Genomic DNA, 26,647 nt, shown 5'->3' on the forward strand with positions numbered 1-26,647 from the left:
TACTCCTGTTTTGTAGCAGTTATAGTGAAGGCCTAGTACAGCTGGTAAAACCTGCTAATGTTTTGTGGTAACTCTTTTTCTTTCCTCTTTTAACAGGATGGAACTGAAATACAGTTACAGGCTGACTAAGGAGTCAGAATAAGACTGAATCCTGCTCTGTGACCTTTCTATACCTGGACCATGAACGTGCTCTTTGGCTTCATGCTTTAGAAACCTTTGTAGTAACTCTGTGAAGCTGCTGGAAATCATGGCATTCTCTCCATGGAAGCTGTCCTCTCAGAAACTCGGCTTTTTTTTGGTGACTTTTGGTTTCATTTGGGGAATGATGCTTCTGCATTTTACTATTCAGCAGCAAACACAACATGAAAGCAGTTCAGTCCTGCGTGAGCAAATTTTGGATCTCAGCAAAAGATACATCAAAGCACTAGCTGAAGAAAATAGAAATGTTGTAGATGGGCCTTATGTTGGGACAGTGACAGCATACGGTAAGTGCCTGCTCTAGATCACGTGATAATTTGATTAAGAGGTTTTTCTCAAGTGGTACAAACATTTTGCTTCAAAATGCTGCTCACCTGACCGTACTTCCAATTTCCAGTCTCTTGTTCACAATCTCTATCTCTTTCAGTCTCTTGGTCAGTGTTACACCCTGGGGATGGGAGGAGAAATAAGAGGGTAAAGTATAATCAGATTAGTTCTTGATTTAGTGACTCGACAACGATATTTGAAGTGTGGGTGTTGTCTGGTAAATACTTTTCTTCCTTCAAAACTTATACTAATTTCTCTTTTTAAAGTAACGTTCACTAGTCCAGGTTAATTGGCTTTCCTGGAGGACTTCTACCCAGCTAGCAGAACCCAGTGTACCTTCCCTGAGGATAACAAAGTAATTGGCACTCGAATTACCAGCTGTTTAAGGATTTTTCACGGTGAAGATATCTGTCTCTGTGACTTGAATGCAGCACTTGGGAATTTGTAGGTTCCAGCTCAAAGTAGCTGTGTACTTGTCAGTGACCAGATTGACAATTTTAGTCCCCTTTTCCTCCAACGTGAGACCAATTCTTTGGTTCTTCAGTGTGTGCTCTTTAGGGAGTGTTTTCACCAAAACATTCTGATGCAACATCTATTGAACTAGAATAAAAGGTAGATATGGTGCTGTAGACAATGAAGAATGGAGGAAAATAACTGGAAAATCTTCAGTTATATAAGGAGACTCTACTGAAATTTTTAAACATACATGGAAGAAATAGACATTAATTGCCAGAAACGCATGAATCCTGTCATGATAAACAAGGACGTACACTGAGTTGCCCTAAAGAGGATAGAAACAGCAGAAAACATGAAGTTCTGTTATGATATGTATCAGTATCGTATTGCAAGAGGATTGTGAATGAGCTTTTGTGTACATACCCCATTAAACACATACCATGGGCTATATGGGAAAGGTTCTATATACCCTGCTGTTAAATGCCTGACTTTGCAGGGGCGGGGTGGCTTACAAGGGAATCAAAACCTTTTGCCAGCATGGTGAATCTTCTGTGTGATCTGTTGATTCTTATAGTGAATCCTCATTTTGATACTATGGTGTACCATTGGCAGGGGGAGAGAAAAGACTTTTTTAAACTCATGATTGCTATGAACAGTTTATGAAGTAGTCTGACCAACTGTAACTATCCTGAAGGAAACACTGTCACAACTTCACTCTTCACCCACAGCGGGAATAAGAGGATCGAACCTGTCGTCTGTGGTTTAACTTTCTTCCAACGTGAAGAAAGAAACACTAAATGGTTTCTCATTCTCATGCTGAATGATTTCCATATTAAAGACTGATCGAAATTTTGTTTATTCAAAATGTTAAAATTCAGTTCTAGTTCACTTTTTAGAGCAGGGATAACTTTAGACCTTTTTGGAATTTCAAAGTCCTAGTTTTAACTTTCAGAAAATACTTTTTTTTTTTCCTATCGATTGTTATAGCTAATTTTTGAAAACAATTTCCATCAAACTATAAATAGGTATTTGTAAATGACACCAAGTTAGTTAGACACAATATGAAGATCCAAACGACAGCAAACCCTAACAAGAACTCCACTAAGCTTATGGAACTATCTAGCATGCAAAATGGCTTGTTACCTTTCTGCTGGACAGCAGGTATCTATGTTGTACAGCTGGCTTAAGTGATCAAAGTGAGACCAGGAAGAGCGCTTACTATGTTTATATGTCTAAGAACCCGGATAGATGAAAAAGTGTCTCATGTTAATACTGGAGCAGCTGATTATTTGTGAGGAAGACCAATATACACAGCTGAAATAGCTTTCACCCCTCCATCAGGAATTAGGAAAGTATATCCTCCCTCATCTTGCAGATAGGCTAGGGTGAATTTACTCCTGCAATTAATACAGTTATGAGTAGCAACTAGGAAGGATTTGCTAAGAATCTTTTTATTCCTTGTTTTGCTTTTAAAATGCCAAAGAATATACTCTGAACTCACAGAAGTGCCCAAGTGTGAGAAATTGATATGCTCCAAATGTTTAGTCCAGAGCCAGAACTGGACTGTGTCCTTTAGAACTTGCATTCGTGAGAGCAGTCATAGTGCCCTGAATCCAATATTAGGAAGTTGGCTGCTAATTTTTATAAAGTCTGTCTAACAGGTTCAGCTGTTATTTACCTGGTTATTTGTTAGAACTTGATTTAAATTTTTTGGCATTTTTCAGTTTATATGTCACTGTTTTAAGAAATTCATGTGGAAAAATAACTTGCACTATGTTCATATTTCCTGCTCTTTCCCTTTTCACTTTTTTGGTCAGTCAGCTTACCTAACCTTAAGATTAGGTATCTGGCCCGGGCTTAGGCTTAGCTTAAATGTACTTTGTTTGGCAGTTATTTCTGCATAGTAAGTTTTGATTCTTCCTCGTTTTCATTTCATTCAACTTGTGAATTAGGGGGGACGTGTATGTGTGGAAAAAGTACAAAAATGAACGGAGCATATTACTAGAAAATATTTCTAAAATAAAAATATGATGCAATTTCAAGTGAAGTGTAGCCCCTTTTTAAATTGGCAAGATCCAACCATACTCCTTGTTTGGTAGTTTTTTCCTGCTTACTTGCTTTCTTACTTACCTGCTCACTTTTAGGCTATTTGGGAAATGAATTGCAAAACAGAGTTGTTTCATCTTATAGTTCTCTTAATACTCTGCTCTAAAGAAATTGAACAGATGTCTCTTGTAGGCTTGGACAAAGAATGACGTTTAGCTTACAGTAGATTACATGGCTGCACTTTTCTCTTTGGTGCATGGAATAAAAGTATCTCTTTAACAGATGCAAGACATGTTGGGATGTCTTCATGTTTCTGTTGCTGCTTTTTCTCTCTTCTCATAAGTGTTTGTGTTCATATGAAAACACTTGGCTATAAGGCTGACACTGTCATCCCTAGCGTCGCTAACTATTACATTGCTTTGTTGCTTAAATAATGAGCAGTCTTTATTCTGTAATTTCTACTGGTCTGTGACTGCCCGCTGAACTGTATTGATATTGTAATCTTATGAAATAACACAAACTCAGTAGAGCGGGATTAGGTCAGTCTCCCCAAAGAATTGTGTGCATAGGCTTAAAAAAAGTTGCATTTTAAGAGTGCTTGAAGTTAAGTTGAATTTAAAAAAACAAAAAACAAAAAAACCCTGAAATAATACCTGTCTGCAGAAATTGAAGGTTAACTGCATTAATCTGTGCCCTTGCTAGGTTCAAGATTACAGGATATGCTTAACTATGTTCCCCCTGCAGTTTGCCCATGACATTCATTTCCTGTTCCAAATCCGGCTACGGAATCAGTTGACTTGCTGCCAAGCAGTGGTCAAGTTCCTCAGGAGATGTTAAACTGTGTTTTGCAGGTGGATGATGCAACTTCGTAATGCTTCCATCAGGTTAAGGCCAGCTAAGTTTTTTGTGTGGGAATATTCACGCTCCAGAGCCTTTTCAATTTAAAGACAAGTTTGGACAGGAATTCTCAAACTAAGGAGGTTTGAGGGATGCAAAATGACCGTAATGCGTTTGTTTAAAATGGTGGTGGGACAGGTGTTATGATGAGCAAATAATGCCACGCGAAACAACCTGTGTGAAACCGAGTGAGCCATCGGTTAGTCTGTCCAGTTTGGCATGCCACGTGGCCTGTTGGCAGCAAGCTGTCGAGTTAGCTGTTCAGCAATGAACTTGTTAATGGCTAATATTAATGACAGTGGCTAGAAGTTGGTTGATTGTTCTGTGAAAATTGCCCATGCTATTTAACCTTTTTACTTTGTAATCTTATCTTCTGATTACTCTTAACACACATAATCATGATTTCTGTGTTCAAGAATAAGTATTAAATTTGCTTGATTTGGCTGCCTTTTACCCACTCAGAAGGGTTTCAGTTATTCATAATCATGATTGCATAGTTTGTTCACTTTTTCACTTAGCGATATTGATTTTTATATTCTTCTACCGTACGTTGGTCTGTCATGTAGGTGGATCAAAGACTTCCTTTTTAGAAGTTGTAGTACAAATAGACAGAGTGGCTATTAGTTTTTTATAGCAGTAAACAGTTATTTTGCAAAAATTACTGTGAATTTGTGTCCCCGCCCTCACCTCCCCAAGTTAGCTTCCAAGTGCTTTTTCATTCTGGTGAGATGTCTCTCTATATCAGTGTTTCAGTATCAGTATTACAAGACTATAATGTTTAGCTGTTTTTTTCCTAATAGTCTATATATGCCTTAATGTAAGCTATGTTTCTTCCGCTTACTATTTCCTGCATCTTTTATTCCTATTCCATTCCTATTTTATTCCATACCTTTTTTTTCTAGATTTTCCTCCTTCTGCAATGTGTTTTTTTTTTGTACCTATTATTAAATTCCTGTTCTTTTTTTTTTTTTTTTTTTTTTTGCCTTTGTCTTCTGGATCCCATTTGTGAATCATTTTGTTTTGATAAATGCTTCTTTTATCCTTCACTCCATTGCACCATACCTATATCTAAAAATATATTAAAGCAGTCCATATCATTAGCACTAAAAATTTCATCTTCTGATCTTTAGATTACAATTACACAGCACACATTTTTTTAAATTACAATTACAAAGCACACATTTTTTATTTCTTCAACTTGAATGTAAGGTACATAAAATTTGCTGTTTGCTATGTACATTATAAAATACATATGAAGACCAGTCCCATGTCCAGAGGAGCTTGTATCTGAGGTTGAACAACGTAGGGAATGTTTGTGCAAACAACTGTTAATGACCAAGATTTGCACTGAGTGTTTAGATGTATTACAGTCTCAGTCTTGCATCTATTTTGTAATCCTCTCTGATGGTGTGCATTGCAGTATTAAGCAATTTAACTTTTGGTTTGTAGATCTGAAGAAGACGCTTGCTGTCTTATTGGATAATATCTTGCAGCGCATTGGGAAGCTAGAGTCAAAGGTGGAAAATCTTGTACTTAATGGAACAGGAGCAAACTCTACCAACAATACTACTACTCCTGCTCCCAGCCTAGGAACGGCTGAAAAGCTTAATGTTGCAGGTGAGTATGGCAAATTGTTTAGAACATTTATGGGTTGTTTAATCTGTGTTTTTTCTCTGTGTATGCTCTTTTCTATGCCATAGTGTGATTTTTTTTTCTTTTTTTTTTTCCAGTTGCAAAGATTGAAATGTCTTTGAAACCAAAATTGAAAGGCTAACCTAAATCAATAGCAATTATAAGTCTATTGGTCTTTTACAAGATCAGAGGAAGCCTTTCTGCTATGGCAACTTGAACATGCTGAAGATAGGCTATTCTCCTTTGGCAGAGAATGTTATCTTGCACGTTTTTTAGATATTTTTACATCTTTCTACATCTACTAATTTAGAACATGTTTCATACTTTAAGTGGTTGCAAATCAGAAAGGTGAAACTAGGCAGATGTTTTCTCTCTAAGCCTAATTACTTGGTTAGTGAGAATCCACTCTGTGCAGATATGTAGACTGCATATACAATTTTATTATTAACCAAAAGAAAACACTTATTGTCATTATTTTATTAGTTATGATGTGAAAATGTCCCTTCCTCCTCTGCCCAAAGAAACACTAACTATGGTTACATTACTGATTATCATGTAAACATTTCCTTGCCTATTCTGCCCCGTAGCTCTTATGATTTGACATGTAGAAATGATACACCTCGTGTCTTCAGCTTAAGCAAATGCGTTTTTTAAAATGTCATTTGAAATCATCATGTTTATGTTCTCAGTGAATCAACTCTTTGCTACCCTTACAGCTTCTCAAAGCATTTGAGTTATAATCTAGTGGTGGTAGAATGCCTCGCTGGCCTCTTTACCCTGATGTCTCTTTATTATTCCAAACTTTGCCTGCTCTGAACAGATCTTGCAGTTCATGCTGCTTTGTCTGTTGTCCTGCCCCTTCCTCCACCACTGAGTCAAAAAGATACTGGCCGCTCTGACCCATGGGAAAATCTGCCTGTGCTCTGTGGATGATCTTTGCAGCCCCCAAAAAGGGAGCAGAGCAGCATAGCTAGGCCAAGCATGGCTACTCCAACAGGAGTATAACGGTACTGCTAAGTCTTGCTTATGCTTTGGTTTCCTGTCAAAATCAGTATCTCTGAGGCTGTTACATTTTTAATAAATCTGTCAATGTAGAGAAGCAGTTGCAACCTTTGGTAGACTAATGCCAATGAAAGGAAATGGGGAGCGTGATATGCAGGCGATTACCTGATTACAGCATACAACTGAGTTCTGCATGTTAGCAGCTCTGTAGTGGCTGTATTTATCCATAAAAGGAAATCTCAAATGTGTTATCTCTTGACAAGAGAGATCTTTGTTCCTTTTTTTACCCCATAATAAAAGCGTGCTCACAAGCAGGGACCAAAGTGCTTTGCTCGTATGATATGTTTCTGCTTACCTTGTGGTAACTTTTTTTTCATCGTATCTCTGGCCTTAGAGCGAAAGCAGATTAGAAATGAGTAACTGTAGATGTGTAGTGCTTGCAAGACTAGTGGGCCGGATTGGTTGGGCCGTATTACTTCCACAAAGAATGCAACATGAGATCTTAGTTGCAGATGGAAAGTGAGCTAGTATAATATTGTAACAGTTTCTGGGTTAGCTTTAAAATTAAAAACAATCCTATATATTTTCCTTTTGCAGCTGGACAAAAAAGAGACTTGATGCTGTAATTTCAGTAGATTTGCAGATCAACTGGAAGAACCAGTTGTCAAAATTAGCTTTTCTCAAGTAAAAAATATCTTGAGACAAAACCCAAGATTGCGCTAGAACAAAAAAGTAAACTCATGTACTTGCCTATATCTTTATAGGGAAAGGGCCATTGTTCGGACAATGTAACCTGGCCAGGAAACATCTCTCGTCAGTTTTTAGGGTAAATGAATTTTGTTTGTTCTTGGAGTTTGCCAGCTTCACAATTCTGGCACTCACAAGCAACATTTAAGAAGCTTGTTAGGAGTCTTCAGTTTGCTGCCCGGGGCTTGTTCTGTGGCAAAGTCTACTGTTTGTCTCACTAGAGCTTTAGTTTTTCACCTTTGACTCTCAGTATACTAAGCTTAAAATGTCTGAAGGCACTATAGTAAACAGCAACAACAACAACAAAAAGACCTTTAACAAACAGATTTGCTAAGGCTTGATTAGCGTGTGTTGCTCTGGTCCCTGTTTGGATGATGTCAATGTTCAGGTATCTCCAGGTAGGATAGTAATAATGTGTAGCATAGAGCTTGAGGCTAATCCTCACATACTTGCTAGTTAAAATACCTACTATTCATCCATTTGAAGCAATCAGGTGGAGATTCACCCTATCAGAAGTGACCAAATGGAAGTGAAAAACTTGTTTCTCCTGTCTTCATAGCATTTTCCCAAGAGTAGCAAACCCTGGAAGCCTTATAGGTACTGAGGTAAAATCATGACATAAACATTCCCTCTGTTGTTCAGAAAATAAACTAGGTAAGCAGACCTTCTGATTACAGTACCAGCTGTAGTGTTGGTCTTGTCTGTAATTTTTTTAGCCTTTTCTTTTTTTATAATGCTAGAGCAATTGAGATATCTGAAGATGCTTTACCCGAGAGCAAAACATATTTTTGTTATAATTTGAAACTGAGTATCATAGCAAGCCAGATTTGTCAATTTGAATGTGTACCTATGAGTTTTTCTTCATTGTGTATTTTAAGTATTAGTAACACTTTTCATTTAAAAAAGAAAAAAAAAGACACTATTTATCTGCCGTCTAGGAGAAACCAAAAATGATTATGATTAGTCAACATTTCTCCTTCAAAAGCCTCTCTGCGAATGGAATTTTTTTTAATTATGTACATTGCTATACTTGAAAAGTAATCCTACAATCAGTATCCGTATGTCACAGGTGGAGGATCACAGTAATGCAGGAATCCTGGACTAATCCTAGAGGTCAAGCTGGTGAAATCAATCTAGGTCATAATCTCAGTGGTTTCTATCAGACTTAATGAACACAACTGATGTGACCATAACTAAAACTCATGGATTGCAAAATTTCCATCTGTGAGGTTATGGACGCTGGCTATTGGAGCAGACATGGAGTGTTGTTGTTTTTTAATTTTTGCTTCTGCTCACCTTGTCTGTCTAGACAGTTAAAAATACTGTTATGAAGAAGGAGCATTTATACTGTTAGAATGTAAAGATGGTTTCCTAAGTCATATATATGTTATATTTTAGCATGGCCCAGATATGAGGTCATATTTGACTACATAAGTAATCCAGGTAACAATGAAGAGAGTATATTTTGAGAAATGGTTGTCAGTTACAGTTGCTGAAAAACTGATGAAAAATTAACAGGCCAGTATGTTTGAAAATGCTGACATGTTTCTCAATAAACTAAGGTATGCAAGTTTTGCCCAGTATACATCTTTATAGTAAAATATCTGTTAGCCCAAGCAAGTTCTTATTTGTAATAAACTTAAAAGATCGCCTCTTCTAATGTACTCTATACAAGCTGACACCACTTTCAGTTACCACTTGCCCTTGATACCACAACATGGAATCCATCATCCTTTCTCCTAATAAAGAAAAACAACAACAAAAATCTCCTATGTACTTTTTGATACCCAAAATACCCTCTCTCTGTGACCAGCTGAGTCCTCTTTGCATATTCTTTTGTGGACAGATGTATCCAAACTTTGAGAACGGTCATTGCAGCTGCCTGGGCAAATAAACTAGCTTGTGTCCCCGTAAGGAGCAGACCTGTTCTGTGTTTGTTAGTGGGCAGCAGTTGCCTGTAACTCAATGACCGCATTAATAAAGGGATACGCAGCGTTTACAGTCTTGACAGTGTGAAGGCAGATGAAGAGTTTCCTCTGAACCTTATGAATAAGGAAAGACCTAATACTCTTTTATTTGAAGAAGCTACGAAGCTGTCGGCTAGTGTTTGCAGTCAGAATGTCGTCTGGAAGATTACCAATGTCTTCCAAAACCTTAACCAGTAACTTTTGTAGGCTTTCTTGATGAATGTGTGGTAGCAGTGGTGGTAAAAAGATTAAGTTTCTTCAGGAAAATATAAACCCATCAGGGAAGTTTCTGACTATCCAAGATTTTCTTCTGAGGTGACGTTCAACAGCAGTCTATGGAAAATGTTGGGTAAGGTGAGCCATAAAGTTTGGGAAGATCCAGGTGCGTGTTGTAGGGAAGGTTTTAAAACCTGTACTACTGTGCTAAAATAATCCTTTATAAATTATGTCGTAAAGGAACGAGCAGTATTCTTTCTAGAAGAGCCTCTCAGTGAAGGGAAAAAGGAGGTACTGGTATGGGAAATAATCAAACTGTCATGGCAACTTGGAAAAATTTATCTACTTTTCTTTTAGGACTGTTAATACACCCAACAAAAAGTTGAATAAACTCAAGAGGTGCCACTAGCTATCATAACTATTTATATCTATTTCTTCTAACAGCCTAATAGAAATGTTTATGGCTTCTTAAAACCAGTTTTGATCCAATCCTTTAGCCTGTGCTTTGGCCATAGTAGCCTAAACTGGACAAGCAGTTGAGGATTTAGCAAGGACTGTAAACTCAACTCTCCTTAAAGTATGTAAACTCAAACTTTTAATTGATTCATTTTTCGGTTTCCATTTCCAGACTAGAAATCTGTTTCTTCCTCTTCAGACACTCAGGTAGCGTTGTTGATTTATATGTAGACTGTAATGTGTATTCATATCCTCATTGTATTTAAGTTTAATATTTGCAATGTGTTGCTATGTCTGTTTTTTTGTTCTGAATTTAATTTAGCAGGATCTTTCACTGAGAAGCCTAAGAACAAGCCTAAGTGCAGCTTCTCTCCTTTTTGGATAGTGTGAAAGGATAAGAGAGCAGGAGCTCTTAGTGTAACAAGTATCTCTAATCCTAATCCCAATGAAGCAGAGCATAGGGCCCTCTACTGAAGAATGAGATGAGCTAATGGACTGCATAGTTTGTGTTAAGAATCAAAGCCAAGGAGGACTTGGATAGCTTGAGTAGGAGACCAGGTGTTCTTTTTTTCTTCTTTTTTCCTTTAGAAGCCATAAGTAAAATTATAAAACTTACTTTCTTCTTTCTTTCCTTCTCAAAAACCTAAAACAATCCTGTTGTCATGATATTGACAATTTTCAACTGCTTTTTCAGAACCTCCGCTTGGTCTATGAAATATTGAATTGTTAATAAAGATGCTTATAAAGCTTCAGCTAGTTGATTTTGAGAGTCTTTCCTCTGTTTTCAATTGTCCAAGTTGTATTTTAAAAGATCTTAAGAGATTTAGTAGCCATCTTCTCTGGATTTGTGAGAAATAATATACTCTAGTATACACAAAATAGTAATCTGAGCCTTGAGTGCACTGCAGATATGAGTTTTCATCAACCTTTAAAGAAGGAAGTTTCAAGAAACTGCCACTAGTGACACATGAGGTAAATCTTAACTTACTGTTTTGGGGAGGATTAGGCAGGAATTGGGAAACTTGAAACCATGGCACTTTCAGGCAGAATTTGTCTGCAGTGCTGCTTTTGTTGCAACTGAATCTTTGGCTCCATGTGACAGGTATGAGATTAGCTTAATTTAGGCAGTTTGGCTTTTAAAAGTTATGTTTTCCTAAGATAACTGTAAAAGAAGTTCATGCTGATTTTTGGGGGACAATATTCCGCTAAGCATAGTTCATCAGATAGGACAGTCTCTTGCACAAAAATAATCGGAGAATCTGCCTTCTATTTGCTTCCTGTGATTTTTGATAAGCAAGTTTTTTGTTTGTTTGCTAATCACTCACTGTCGCTGTGTTCTTCAGGCAGCTATGAATTAATGAAACCAAAGGAAACTGTTCCAATTCCTCAGTCTTTAACTCACTACTGAACAATAGTGTTATTAAAATTACAAATATGCATGTTGCCAAACATTATTTCTTAAAAATGTTGATTTAAGGCAAGGCCCAAGATGCTCAGAAGCCATTGTCATCACTGTACTTCTGTGCTTTTTGAATAGAAAAACTAATTTTTTTATAAGCATAACTAGCATTTTAGATAGTATAATTGCACTGAAAACTGTGCCAGACTGGTTGTTTACAAAATGTACTTTTACCCTGAAAAGTGTTGCTTGGGAAGATTTTAATTGCATCCCTTTGATCCCATAAGATAAATTGCATACCTTTGATTCCATAGAAGTGAGCAAATGAAGGTTCATGTCAGGTGATTTCCCCTCTCCCCTCTCACCCTGCCCATACATACCTGACACTTGAAGAACTCCTTTTTTCAAAGGCTAAGAACAGTTAAACATCAGGATGCTGTATTTAGTACTACTCAGTAAGGGGGAGTACTCTGGGCATATCTATGAATAGCATCCATAGCTTTTCTACTTTATACATTGACTTGTTCTGCTGTATTGGATGTTGAGCTCTCATGTTTAATAATATATATTATTTTTAAAAATGAAGGCACTATGTTCTGTTTATTCCATTTGCTTTTTTGAAAATTGCTTTTGTATGTTTTCCTTCCAGTAGATCTAAACTACAATGCATAGATCTTCATCTGTGCCCAAAAAAAAAAAAAAAAGCTTTAAAAGTCACTCATTATGATGCACACTTTGATATTTATTTTGTCATCTAAGAGATGATAGCTCGGCTGCCTATCTGGTATTTGGCATCTTTCATGGATACGTAGCAAGGCAGGTTGGCAAATCGACTTTGGCAAAGCAGGCATTTATTTTAATGTTACTGTGATAAGAAGGACCTTTGTCTTGGTGATATTTCCATGTGCTACTTCCCGCAGAGGTTAAGCTGGCACACTAAAACCTTTTAGGTGGAAAGGAAGACTCGAGTAACTTCGCAATCAGTTGATTTGTTTCTGTGACTGTCTTTCCAGTGAACTTTGTTATATGTATAACAGACTTGTTAAAAGAGTGTTCAGCTATAGTTTGCCTCACTCTTTCAGTACTTGCAGAGACAAACTTGATAAAAAGTGAAACTATTGCAGATTCTTTAGAACTTCCAGAGCTGTTCTCCTATCCTAGGAGTACTGCAGTTGGTTTTTATTCAGTTAACATAGTATGTGCAATCTTCTCTGTGGTCATGCCTTAAAAGACAATCTAATTGTCCTGGCAGAACATCACCATGAACTGGGTATAGCAGAATGTGGACCACGCTGATTGTGATAACCCAGATTAAAGCTTTCCCAGGGCAGTGCTTTACTTTGACTTTGATTCTGTTGTTGTTTATCCACTGTATTTTTTCCACACTATATGTAACCTCAAGCAGCTTTTCCTATTTTGCTATCTCTTTGCCTCCTGCAAAGGCAATAGTGTGGAGCTGAGGAGAATGGCGTGTTTTCAAGCCTCTTGTTGCAGCGCAGCATAATGTTTGTGCAGAAGACTGTATGTGAGTATTTTCCACTGCAATGCTGAGCTGTATTAGGAACGCTGAAGGGGGCTGTAAGTGGTCCCCTGGGCTGCATTCTGATTAACCACTTAACTACTACTTGAATTCTCCTAACGTTGCACTGATTTTAGCCATGTTAATGGAACACAGCAGCACAGCTGGTGTGAAGATGGTCTAGCAGCAGCAAAGTTCATTTTCTCTAAATCGTATTAATGCTTTGCTACTGAAGTTTCTAAAACAGTAGTAGAAAGTGTTTTGTCCTCTGCATTTAAAGTCTTTTAACCTTCAGCTCGTTTCTTTGGCTATGTTGATAGCGCTTTCAGCTCAAGCTGCAAATTCTCTCTTTAAAGAAATATTACCTGCTGGAGAGGAAAAATGTGAATTAAATTGCAAAGAGGTTAGTAAGCTGGGGAAGAGGAAGGAGCCCTTACACAAACTAAAACAGCCTTTACTAGAATATTTTGTCTAACCTTAGTTACCTGATTTCAGAACTGAAATAGAAATAACAAGGAAAGGGTTCCATGAATTAAAGTGAGAATAGTACTTTTATTCAACAGTCAAAACCAGTAAGAGAACAGATAGAGGTAAAACTGTTGAACAGATCAATCAGATATGTTTACTCTATCCTATTAACATTAAGGAGGTTCCTGATGTTGTAAAACCTGCCCATAGGAAACACTTTGAATTGGGCTGTTATCTGTCCTGTACATCATTGCAAGGTATTCTAATATAATTTTTTGCCCTAGTCTAAAAATCTATTCTTTTTAGCTTTAAGGTTCAAGATTGTATAACCTTTTAGGTAATGTTAAACTCTGCAAAATATTTACATTTTCTGAAGAAATAAGAGTTGGTCCTTGGCAGCTGGATAGGCTGCTAATGTATATCACACTGTGCCATTTTCATAGTGTTGTGGCTTTTTCATTTGCTTTAACCAGTATTGCCATTTTTAAAATTCTGGGACAGAATACCTATTGATTGACAATCACTATTGAATACTTATGCAGTTGCATCTCTTCTCTGTAGTTATAACTATTATTCAGCTTACTATCTGCTGTAGTGCATTATTTCTAGACTTTGTAACTGTCTGATGGAGAAGAGTTGAAGCAGAATGTTTCAGCCTGTCATGAAGCACGTTTGAAGGACACGCATAAAGCAAAGGGGCAAAATATGCATATAGCACTTACTAATTTTTAACTTTACTGTTTTGTTAATGAGTAACTTGGAAGCAAGCAAAAAAAAAAATTCCTTATCACAAGTTATGCTTTGGACTACATCATTCTCTCCTGGGGTTTATGGAGCTACACTAAAACTAACAAAAAAAAAACCTGATTGTGTCTTTGAACTGGTGTTTAAGGAGCACAGTGTCAAAGGCATGTGACTAACCAGTCTGTTTGTTCCTCTCCTTTGTCGCTGTGTATGTGTATCTGTTGTAGTGCAAGGTCAGGGGGCTCAGCTTAAACCTGCGTACTTAAACCATCGCTCATGCTGATGTGCCAGACTTTGCCCTGAAATAGCTGATGATTGTTCACACCTTCAATTTCCCCTGCTCTGCTGTGCTCTAGAGATCTCTGAGGCAGAGCTATAACATCTTTAAACAGCAACAGCCACTTGCAAAGTAAAAGCGTGAGTGCTTTTAAACATGGGGGTTGTAGTTTAGTTATTTTTGTATTGAATGTCCCAGGACCTCACAAATGAAGCACTGTATTTAAAAAGGTTTTTAAAATCTGGAATTTATTAGTTTTGTCAGTATTTTCCACTTCCACAGGATAATCTGTAAGCTGTGTGTCCTCTTAGCTTTATAATATGATCATAGTCATATTTTCAACTTGTCAATGCATTGACTTTTAATATAACACCATGTTGTATAAATACTTAATAATTCGCTGTTATTGGTGAAGTGTGTAATAGTGGAGATTCCGCATAACAGCATTCAAAATGAAATGAGTTGCACCTGACTTCAAAAACACTTTGGTGGCGTAAAAAATAATACCGTTGTTCATAGAGCGTAAGAGAAAAGGAAAATGTGCGTGCGTTAGCTAATGTTGCTTTGTCCTGACTTGACAGTTACTGTATTTTTAGCTTTTTTGGCTTTAAGTACTTTAGTTTTGTCTGGGAAAAGAGATCTCAACTTGCATTTTAAATGACGTAACTCCTACTTAAGTATTTTTAAAAACCTAAATGGTTCCTCAAATACTATTCTCCAACAAATGTAACTTTAATGCCTGGCCTGGTATTTTTGCTCTTCAAGAAAGAACTATCTAATGTGAATTTGGTAAGAGCATAATACTTCTGTCTGGACGTTTTGACAAGAATCTTCATATTCAAAGAGGATGGTGACGGCTTCCTTGACTTCAGAGATTTTACAAGAATGTTTCTCCTGCTCAGAGCTGTATAGTTCAGTACTGCTAGCTTAGTCAGGGATGGGAAAAGGAGCCCTTCTGTTGCCACAGGTTAATAGCTCTTACACAGACTTCAGCACACCCTTTGTGCCTAGTGAGCAGCTAGAGGAGCTGAAATATGATTCTTCGTATAGACTCTGGGCAGTAAGAAGCAAAAAACTTGAGAGGGATGTTTCTCAGTCTAGAACTTGCACTGACTATGGCAAAGATGACAGAGTATTGCTTTAGTGCAAGTAATAGTTGACCTGACCCTTAAAAATTTTTCCCAAGTGTGTATTTGGAAACTAGTATGTTGAAAACCTGTCCATTTCTGCTGGCGTTGTGTTGCTTTGTACAGCCCTCCTTGATATAGATGTTTTTCTAGTCTGATTATGTTATCTAGTTTCCTATTTGCAGAAAAGAAGCAAAGCTAGCTTGTCCAGGGAGTCTCTAGATGGGACTGAGTTTCTTTTTCCTATTATTGCTTCTCTTCTTTCATATGCATATATTGCTGCATTTTGTTCTTCTCTGCATAGTATTTTATGTAAATTGCTTCATGGGGCAGTTTGCATTTAAGCTTCTTAGGACTGCTGTCCCCTACACCGTTATGTGATTAGGAGTTGTGAATGAAGCTAAGTGAAACTTGATCTAGGTGTTTGAGTAATCCATGGTAAGGGGAGCCGGATACTGAGTGAGAAGCTGGTGGCTAAGTTGAGCCTTATCTGAGTCTGTAATGGGAGGGGGGAGGTGTTAAATCTTGAGGAAAATAAATCTTAGCTTAGATGGAAGTGAAGTGTAATTTATTGCTGTCGAAGAGGGGGAATGATGCCAGCTCTTCTTGGAAATTCTAGTAGAGACATTAAAACTTCACCAAGCATTTTTACGTGGTTAGAGGTGGTAGTTGTGGATGTTAGTGCTCTGTGTTCCCTACGCGTGTAGATTATCCTGGGGACGCCAGAGTACTGTGTGCTATGTGTATGTAAGCCTTCACAGTAGAAGAGCAGGAGTGGGAGCTGTTCTGGAAAGCTTTGGTGCAGCTGGCCACAGGGGAGAGCAGAAGGCTGAGAATCTGTGGCGTGTGCTGACGTACGTGCCGCTCGTCCTTTTTACTTGTTGGCTTGGGGCAGGAACAGAGGGAGCTGCGAGGGCTGGTGTTCTGCTTGGAAAGTAACTGCATGTAGTATCACCAAAGCTGATTTGAGCTGTTGAAGTATATGATGGGTACAAAATATGTGACAGTTAGATAAAGGCAGTTTTCATTCTTGCAAATAGCATTTTACAGGAACTCTGGAGCACCTTTTGGACAAAGAATAGTAGCATTGTTTGCAAATGAGATTTGCGTACTACAACCTCTTTCTAAGTAACCTTCATTGTCACCTCTGTTCAGATCATGGCCCATCTGCGAAGACGCACTTACTGTGCAGAAAATGTTTACGTATGACAAAAGCAAACAAATATCTAGATTGCAGTTATGTGTGTACCAAAAAAGAGTCCTTTCTCTGTATCTTGTGTTCCTCTCCTTTCTTCCCGTTCTTTGGTGCTTCAAGATACTCATTTAAATACAATATAATGCAAATGATCAATCTGGCACACTGAAAGCTTACGCTATAAAATAGGCTTATAGTTTGTGTTTATGTACTACGCTGTACTTCAAAGGACTTCACAAGAAGAGAGGTTTTCTTTTCCTAACCCTCTGTGAAGTGGAAAGCAATCATATAGTAGCATACAGCAGTGTAAGACAGACTATTCTTTTTTTGAATGGTGAAGTTCACGATCATTCATGTTCTGTCTCTGCAGTTTGTAATGAGGGCTTAACCATACCTTCCAATCAGTAGGATGGGAAGAATAGTACTGTGCTCTTTTTGAAAGATAAGGAACTAAAGGAGTAAGTATTAAACCTGAGGAGGGAGGAATGACCATTGGAGCAAAGGCTGTTGTTGAGTGTTTTCTTCAGTGGCCACCGTAGGCTGCGCCAGCGGCACCTCTGGCAACTGTAGCCACTGAGAGGACTGTCATTCCCACTTCTGCTTTGCTTCCTCAGTAGTGCCAATCAACAAATTGTTCCTGGTTTCAAGCATTGCTTTTGGGCAGGGACGACTTTTAACTGGCATCATCTCAGTCATCTAACCAAGGGTCAGTGAGTTACGGTAGTGCTGGCACAGTGAGGGGGTGGCGGCTGAGGAAGGATACTTAAGAATGCACTGTTGCGGGGGGAATTAATGTTGAATACCATTAATAAACCCTTGAAGAGAAGAGATTAATATCTAATAGTCCTTTGCCTTTCTGAAAATTACTCATTAGGGTCGGATGGTCTATAGATTTTGCAGCTACGAAAAAGGAAACTTTGAATAAGACAAATGTAACTTGTCCAAATGCAGCTGAATTTGATGGGAAGACTTTTGTATTGAGCATAATTGCCCAAACAGTCAGTGTCCTCAGCCCTATTTTCAATAGGCTATCAAAAGATGATCCTTATCTTCTTCTGAGATGCCATTTTATCCAGAAGTTGTAAGTGGTCGACATGATTTTCATGTATTTTTCACCTTGGGATTTGTCATCTATAATATTTAGTTGCATTAATGAATCAGTGAACCAATTTTTGAATGAAAAGGAAATGTGCCTCCTACTGCATCTCTGATGATGTCCTAATAAATTTAGGATATCTTTTACATTTTAGGAAGATCCCAATTTGACATGCTTTATGAAAAGCTCTGTGCTTGCTTTCTGTTCAGGCTCCTGACTTTGTAATTTATTAAGTGATAGCATGCCTATCATGGAATAATTGATAGGAAGAGAGGATAGAAAAGGAGGAAGAGGAGAGAGAATTTTTTTGAAAGTGCTTACTGATTTGAAATTACAAAGTCATCTTAAAAACTACTTTGCTTCAGCATTATTGTCAGTGGCAGTAAAGCTCAGTTTGTCAAATTAGTGCTGCTGATGCAGTGACTGCCAAATCAGTGTATTCCTCCTGGCATACTGTTTTTCCAATCAGCTCCATTTTGCAGTGTCTCACATTTCACATTTTATCTTTAAAAGAAACTATTTGCAAAAGAACGGAAAATATTCACTAAATTAGGAAAAGTGTTTTGTATATAATGAAATGTTCTTAGCTCCAATCCACTGGTCTTGTATCCCTACTCTATCCTAATGCTGCAGCCTTTTTTACTGAGATCTGAAATAGGCATATCCTGGGTGAAGTTCTGTATTACTGCAAAAATGCCGTAGGATGGCATGCTCCTTGGCTGATGCATGGTTGGCTTTAGTAATCTTGATTTTTGCCCATGGGAAAAGCCAGAGTGGGGCAGGTATCCAATTTAGATAACTCTGGGACAGGCTATCTAAATTGGAAACCTCTACTGCTTGTGGCAGAAATTTCTCCACCACATTAGTGCATTTTCCTGCCTAAAGATTTATGTTAGAGGGATCTCAGAAGGAAGTCCCATTCTGGAATTGGTATGGTAACGACCTTTAAAACTGCTCCTAGCCTTTTTTGCTTGGCTCATGGGCTAGAAGGGTTCTTGTTCCATTTTATACTCTTAACATGTTTTAAAAACCTGGCGTGATAGTATCTTAACAAAATATGCAAAAAACCACGTGAATCACTTAAAAAAAATTCTTGAGAGACCATAAGAAATTTTTATCATGAAATGTGATGTGTTACTCGGTTGTAAATTTAGATCAGATTACGATGTTTATTAATTGGGTCATATACCTGGTGCCAAGTTGCTAATAACGTGCATTTGATAAAATGATAACACTTGAAAATCTAGTGCTCATATTTAAGAACAGCTTACATCTTACAAACGTTGGACAACCAGAAACTAATTGTTGCAATTTAGTAGTTTTAAGCACACTTAGATCACGGAAGCATTTTACCTTTTATTATTTTCAGTATGAGTTAACTTAATATTTATTTCAGTCTTCATAGACCACTTGTTGTAATTCAGCACTTTTACTACGAGTCAGAGTTGAAAGCTATACAACCTTTTTCTTCTATAGTCCAAAAAAAAAAAAAAAGCCCCATTTTAAATGTTGTAACAAGTATTACACAGTAGGACTCTAGAGAATCTTCATGTGGATTCACAAAAATAAAAGGAAGGATTCGTTAGACTGTCAGAACTGTAGAGCCAGACTTAATTATGGTCTCTCTCTCTTTAGATCTCATAAATGGAGCCCAAGAACAGTGTGAATTGCCTCCTATGGATGGTTTTCCTCACTGTGAAGGGAAAATAAAGGTAAGTATAGTCTGTTCTTAATCTCATTATGTGTGTTCTATTAAAAATTGAGTATGTGTTGCACGAAGTCGCTACTCAAACAGTGGTGTAAAATAGGAACAACTGAGTGAAGAAAAGAGGGTATTGAAGAGTGTGGGTCACTGCAGCTCTGCCGACCTCAAGTATTTGTAATAAACTGCTACAGAGAAACATAGCTGCATCCTATTAAGACAGGTATAAAATGCCATGTTATATTAAAAATATTTATATTAAAATGCCATATTATAGAAGAAATGCCTTAGTATTATTTTGCTCTCTTGTTATCTAGACCATTGGGATTTTTTTCCTCATTTTTTAAAAAGCACGGTCACCTTTCTTACCCGTTATATGTTTGAGGTTCCCCTACACTAGGACTGGGATTCTGTGTGCAGCACACTCCAACCCTGTCTGTGCTTTAGCTGGACACTTCCTTCCCCTCCTTAGCTAACAGCTTTGTCTGCTTCTTCCGTTCATTTTTTCTCTTAAAAACATTCTACCTGGTCTCCTAACAAGCTGAGCACCACACGTTCCCTGCCTCCTTATCATTATTCTTTCAGCCCTGGGTAAGAAGTTATTTATGATGCCAACACAGGAGAAGCAACAAGGGTCAGATGGGATTTTGTTACGTTGCCAGTCAGCAACAGGTGCTAGTTTTCATTGCACAGTTTCCTTTTCCCTCTGTCTCCCAACATCAGCAGGGTCTGGTCTTTGAGATCTAAAATATTTTGGAATTGATCATGTCATTTAAGTTTATTGCATTACAGGTAGAAAAGTACTGTCCTGCTCAGAGTGACACCTTTTGTGAACTTTCCCAAAAATTCCATTTGGGAGGAAAGCTTTAAAAAAAAATCCGCTAAACCTGTGAATAAGTGTGCAGCCAGAACTTTGGATTTGGTGTTCACAACTGATTATACATAAATTTTGTATTTGATTAATAATTATTTTATATGAAAAAGTTATTAATAATACAGCTGGAAAGCCACCTGGAAAGCTAAACATTGAAAGCCATCAAATTTTGGTTGGAAAGGAAAAAATAAACTTCCAGAGGTGGAGAACTATCTTTTTCATGGTATATAATTTGAGGTCTAGTAAGACTGCACCAGTAGTTGGAGACAAAGTTAAAATTGCTAGGTACTTAAATATGATTATCAAATATTAAGTTTTATTTCTGAAAATGGAAACAAATAACTGAAGTATTGCAGTATATGTGAAAATTTTTTTCTCTTAAAATACTTGGAAATAGTGTTTAAAATCTGGAAGTGTTAAATCTTTAGTCAATCTGTTGATCAGTTTTGACAAACTGGCTCCATAGTGGTTACATAATACATCACTTGAATGTTAAGACGTGAATTTAAGTCGATTATTTGTTTCTGCAGAAATGGCAAATTTAGAGTCTTTGTTACCTGAACTGCTCTGTTAAACTCCAGAGCAAGTGTAATAATCGAGAGGGCAATGAAGGCAACTCCAGCCACACCCGTACGTGTGATTCCTGATCATATTTGCCTTTTGGTGTTGCCCTGGCTATCAGTTTGTGTAGATTCTGCTCATCGCTGGAACGTAGCTACTTCCCCAGCGTAGCTGAACGCAGAGAAGCAGTATGCTGCAAAACGTTCAGAAAATTCCTTTTGTGTCATTGGCGGTTTTTTGGCTGGTTGGCTGCGGTGTCTTGCAGCTTTGCCGTGTTACTTCTGAGTTGAATGTGAAATAGTATTTTAGTACTTAAACCTCACAGACTGCATTCTTGTTTTCTTTCAGTGGATGAAAGATATGTGGCGATCAGATCCCTGCTACGCGAGTTACGGTGTAGATGGGTCCACGTGCTCCTTTTTTATTTACCTCAGTGAGGTCAGTAATCTTTTCATCTGTATAGTGCTCTGTATTTATTGGTAACTGCTTGCAAGCATTTCTCGCAAGAAGTCATAATTTTCTTAGGGAGAATTCAATAAAGAGGAAAAACCGTTAAGCAGAATTGTACCCAGGTATTTCTAGCCTGCAGAATTCTGATGTTAGTTACTGAATTGATACAAACAGCAACTGACCAGTGAATCCACATTAGAAATCCTGTTTATTCTAAATGTGAAGCTTAGTCATAGGTCCTTGCCTCTGGACACTTTCTCTATTGCTTTCCTGGTAACTCCTAAAGTAGCAGGAAGTAGAAATTTTAGGGGAGCTGATTGGAAGTTTGGGAAGTACTTAGAATATGAAACTAGATGATATATCCTCCTAGGAAGCATGGCCACTTCCTGCTTGGAGTCTGTTCATGAATGGTAGGGTCTCTTATCAACATAAATAAATGTATCACCCGAAAGTGACCTTTTTGAGTGAAGTTGCAGATAGATTGGCTAGAGTTATTAATAACTATCAGAACCAAAGCCCAGATTTATAAGCAGCTGAAGTGCTTGCCCTTTTTTGTACAGCTTTCTTGTTTCCTGAGTAACACTTGTTTTCCAAGAATGGATTTTGTCAATCAGAATTTATTTTGAGCTTTTTTACTGGCTTCTGGTATATGCCAGAAAAGGTCATACATGTTTGGTCACTTGACTTCTTGCTGCTTATTAGCAAAATTATGATAACTTATAGCAACTGATATTGGAAGCAGTGTTGATAACTAATGACTTACTGCTTGTAAATAACTTTGAGATCTAAAGAGGTTGCAGAACTGCAAAGTCATATTGATTGTTGTAGTTTTTGCATGATTTAGGGGGAGGAGTTGTTTCTTAATTATGTATTTGAGATTAAAGCAGTAGGTCTGTTACTTAAATAACTCGGTTGTAATGAAAGAAAACTCTGTTAATTTACTCAGCACTAGTCAAACTTTTCAGGGCATTGCTTTAAGAAGCAGTAATAGTTAAATGCATATCCATGATACGTAGCTGAAGAAATAAAAAATTAGATTGTTAATCATAAATTTGACTCATTACTTTGCTAGCACTTTGTGTTGATGTATTTATGAGCTATAAAGCTGGGGAAGGAAAAAAGTACAGGATGACTATACCATTTACCCTCTTACTTGTCCCAGAAGTTGGAGTATGGTTTCATGATCATTTGACGTTGATCTAAGCTTCAACTAAAAGGTTATGTTTTGGCATCAGTGCAATTATGTTTGTGCTGAAGCGTTCTGTCAACCAGTTGATTCTCTAGCTTTTTTATGCAGACGTCCCTTAAAAAGGAGGATTGTCAGCTGAAAGTGAGAATTTACTATTCTTAAATGACATACCCTTATTATTTTGTATTGTTATTAAATCACAATTTTCTGTGACAATTTTCAAAATTAGTGATCAAATATAGAAAACTTGGTAGGTGCCATTAGTTTTTTCATAACTGAACTTTCAGTTCATCCTCATAGTGAAATGCGAGCAGACCTTGCTCTTATGTGACTGATATTTCAGAATGCAGATGTTGATAGTGTCGATACTGATAACTGATGCACCTAAAAGGTGGTTATAACATCACACTCTCCCAGTCCAAAACTGAGAGCAAGCTGTTTCTGAAGTACTCTATGCATTGACAAAAGGACTCTCATCCCTTTGAGAAAGGGATTCAGTTTTAAAGCATAGTGATAGATTCTACTCTAAATTTTCTTCATATTTTTACAAAATAATTGGAGTCCTTTATTAGGCTGGAACACAGTTACAGCAGCAGGCGTCATGTTTGAATCATTTTGTTCAACTCAAAGGCTTTTAGGGGGATTTTTGATCAAACTTTTCAGTACCATGGTGAAGTAGGGAAAAATTATTATTAAAAGCTCTATATTTGCTCATTTTATTACCTGGTAACTTCAAATACTATATCATGTCAGTTGCAAAACAGTTTACAAAAAGTCTGTCCTTTCAGGAAATGCCATGGGCTTGGGGATTTTTTGCTTTTGTAAGTTTGCAACTAGCAGGAAGTAGTGTGAAGAAACTTTATTTTCATCTTGTTAAGTGTTACAAGAGGATTCACTAGGCTGCTTCGTTTTTAGAGTGCTATGAAATAAGTTTGTCTCTATTGGAATAATTTTTCTAAATTGCTTACTCTGTGTATAAGGTAATATCAAGTATTTTCATAAATATTGTAGTTGTAGAATGTGTTTTAATATTTCAGTCTATCCTTGTAGTTAATACATTATATGAAGTATTTTGAAAGATTAATATTACTTCTTTAAACTCAAAGCCAGGATACATTGTACCAAATAAAATATCTAATGCATTAATTAGAGGAAATGTTGTTTTTCTAGTGTAAGTGCTCCCTCAATTTACAGACGTGCAATGGTTGATTATTAAAGGGTTTAGGGATTTGAAATTTTTCTTTAAGCAGCAATGCTGAATTTGTGCCGTTTCTTGTTTCTTAATGAAACAATGGTACAATACTTCATCTATGTGTATATTTGCGAGCTGCAGACAAAGGTCTTGTGGTTTTTTTTTTTTTTACGTTTTCCCATGACAGAATGTAAAACTAATATTGGTTGAGGGTGTTATTAACCCTGAGTTTAAATTCAGCGTTCTTAATCCTATGATTAATGGCATGATTAATGCCCAGCAGCAGAGGTTGGAAAGCTTAAATGTTTGCAAATGCAAGCATGAAGTGAAATTCTAATAACACTACAATGATGTGGATTTATGAGGTGTGTTGACTGCTAAGGGTAACTTGGAAATGCTGTTGCAAGAGTAATTTGTCAAAGTGGACAGTGATGAAGAATTGACAGTTTATGGTGTGGTTGCACAGCTGAAGGATAAACGTGCCTGCAGAGCTCTCAAGTGAAAACTAATGGTTTAAAATATGAAAATGAATTTGGGTCCAGGAAGGCTATTAATGTTTAAGACTCTTCTATTTTACTTTAAGATTAAAATATAGTAATGAAATGATTGTGTACACATCCTCAGTTTGAAAATAAACAAACTATGCATATATCTACCTTTGTTAAAATCACTTCTGCCAGTCTGGTGTGACAAGCACCTGTGTTCTTCCGTACTCTTTTGGGAGGTACTTTTTTCCTGAAGCAGCACATTTAAAATATTGTGTGTCACACTCATCTAGCACTCTTTGTAAGGCAATTTCAGACTTGTGAACAACAGGGCCCAAATATCCCATTTTGTCTTAGAGAATGTGGCGTTACCTCAGAGAGGCAAAGTAACTTGCCCAAGGTTTATGCAAAGATTTAGAAACAAAGCTGGGAATAAAAAGCAGTCTTTGTGTATCTGTCATATGTCTCTTTGCTTTACACTGTTGCCCTGTGTGTCTACAGAATAGAAACAGCACAGTCAAAATGCAAGCTGCCCCAGGTCATCTTTTCTGCAAACTCTGCACAAATATGAGTATTAGCAGTTCTGCCGCCTCTCATTTGCTTTTGACAGCACCCTTGCAGGAGCATAAGTATTAACAGCAGCTAGCTGAACAGCTCTTTTCCACTTTGGCTTGCCTACTTAGGCAAAGTCAGAGGCAAACATTGCAGGAGCAGGAAAGCAAATAGCAGTTTAATGTAAAGCTGTGACCTGTACAGACTTGCGGATGTGCAAAATCTGTGCAGCTTTGTCTGGCTGTTTTGCTGCAGACACCAGCTCGCTCCTCCAGCCTGCTCCTCCAGAGCACTGCGATCGTGCTGGAGCCTTTGAAAGGCTGGAGGAGACACAAATATGTTGAATAACAAAACCAGCCTTGTATGCTCGCAAATGACAGAGCAAGGCAGCAATGAGAAATAGGAAAATTTGAAAAGCAAGTTAAATGCTCTCTGAAGTTTCTAGGTAGTTAGGACCACCTTTTAGTTGTGATACAAATGTGTCTATTGAGAAGAACTATTTCCTTTTCAACTTACTTTTCGTTATGAAAAAGCCAGCTGCCTAACGCTGTACTGCCATTGGCATCGTTCTTTTCATAGATGGCATTGTCTCTGGGGAGAGGAATGTGAATAAATGAATTTCTAGGCAGGCCAAATTTATTTCATTTCAAAATGTCAGTTTGCAGCCAAAAATGATGTTTTTAAAAATATCTTCTGGAAAATAAATGTTAATTTGCACACTGTTTCCCAGCTTAACCAAAAAAAGTTCTTACGGCTCCCTTTCTCTCCATCTGTGTACTCGCTTCCTCCGAGAGGAGCGCCTGCTGCGCAGGAGCAGGACGGCTGCTGGGCTCGGAGGGCAGCCGGGAGCTGCAGTGCAGGTTGCCGCGGCCCCGGGAAGCTCCCCATCTTCCTCCCTCGCGGGCGTGCTGAGGGGCCATTACGTTGGCACGTGAGTGCTGGAGCTGGGCAGATTTCGTTAAAACCCTGGGCTTTGGATCTCCTGGCTTAGCTTTCACAGGCAAGCATAACATTTGGTACCCTTCTTGAAAGTGGATGTAAGGCTTCAGAAGGCCAAAGCTGTTTCGGAGGCAAGTCGTCGAGACTCCTGTAGCTTTTGCCTGTTCCCTAATGTACCCACTTGGGAAAGTTCTTGTTTTCAGTTCTGCCAACTTGAAGGGAGCAGAATGCATGCTTGTTGCAGCAGGCAGTATTTTTCTTTATGCTGTTCCTCTCGCTGTGAGGGATCAAGCAGAAAAATATAAACTGGAGACAATTCTGGGTGCGTTCCGTTTTCAGAATATGAGCTGTAGTTCGAGGCACGTTTTAGTTTAAAAAGAAAAAAAAAGCCCGGAAATCACAATTAGATCGGTTCCCCACATCCTTGAAATATGGCTAGTTCCTGCAGCTTGCTAGGTTTTTTTTTATATGGAAGTCCCATTTCCAGCACTTTTGTAAGCTAATTTCTAGCACTGAGATGAGTTAGTGATTTGCATTTCTTCAGTGCAATGTAATATCAAACCACGATTACTCAAAAACTTGACAAAACCAGTATTTTCGTCTGAAATGTGAAGCAGTGGAAGCTGGAACCATACATTCTTTAGTTCTAGAGAAACTGTATGTCGCTGAGAAATTTAAACGATAACTATATTCAATGCTTTGTCACCAAATCATCGTTCTTTCCGATAGCATATTGGCCTGTATTTGGGAGATCAAGGAAGGCTCAATTCTTTCTCTCTCCCTCTCTCTCTCTCTCTCTCTGTGTCATTCTTTCTCTCTCATTCTCTCTTTCTCTCGCTCTCTCTCTCTCTCTCTCTCACTATGCCAAGGTAAGAGGAATCAAATTCAGTGCACATCACTGAAGTTAAGTGAGAGACTGTTGAATGATGATTAT

The 26,647-nt window shown here is 37.7% G+C and overlaps 1 protein-coding gene across 3 annotated transcripts in view; it reads left to right on the plus strand.

Annotated features, from left to right (window-relative positions):
• MGAT5 (alpha-1,6-mannosylglycoprotein 6-beta-N-acetylglucosaminyltransferase) overlaps positions 1 to 26,647 on the plus strand; it is a 136,700-nt gene that overhangs the window by 50,181 nt on the left and 59,872 nt on the right. For all 3 annotated transcript variants that reach the window (XM_068949198.1, XM_068949201.1, XM_068949199.1), the window contains exons 2-5: positions 97 to 485; positions 5,374 to 5,541; positions 19,405 to 19,481; positions 21,255 to 21,344. In XM_068949198.1, coding sequence (XP_068805299.1) covers positions 248 to 485; positions 5,374 to 5,541; positions 19,405 to 19,481; positions 21,255 to 21,344 — 573 coding nt within the window. In that variant the 5' untranslated portion in view covers positions 97 to 247. The remainder of the gene's footprint in view (positions 1 to 96; positions 486 to 5,373; positions 5,542 to 19,404; positions 19,482 to 21,254; positions 21,345 to 26,647) is intronic.

Source organism: Struthio camelus, chromosome 6 (genome assembly GCF_040807025.1).
Source record: "Struthio camelus isolate bStrCam1 chromosome 6, bStrCam1.hap1, whole genome shotgun sequence".
NCBI lineage: Eukaryota > Metazoa > Chordata > Aves > Struthioniformes > Struthionidae > Struthio > Struthio camelus.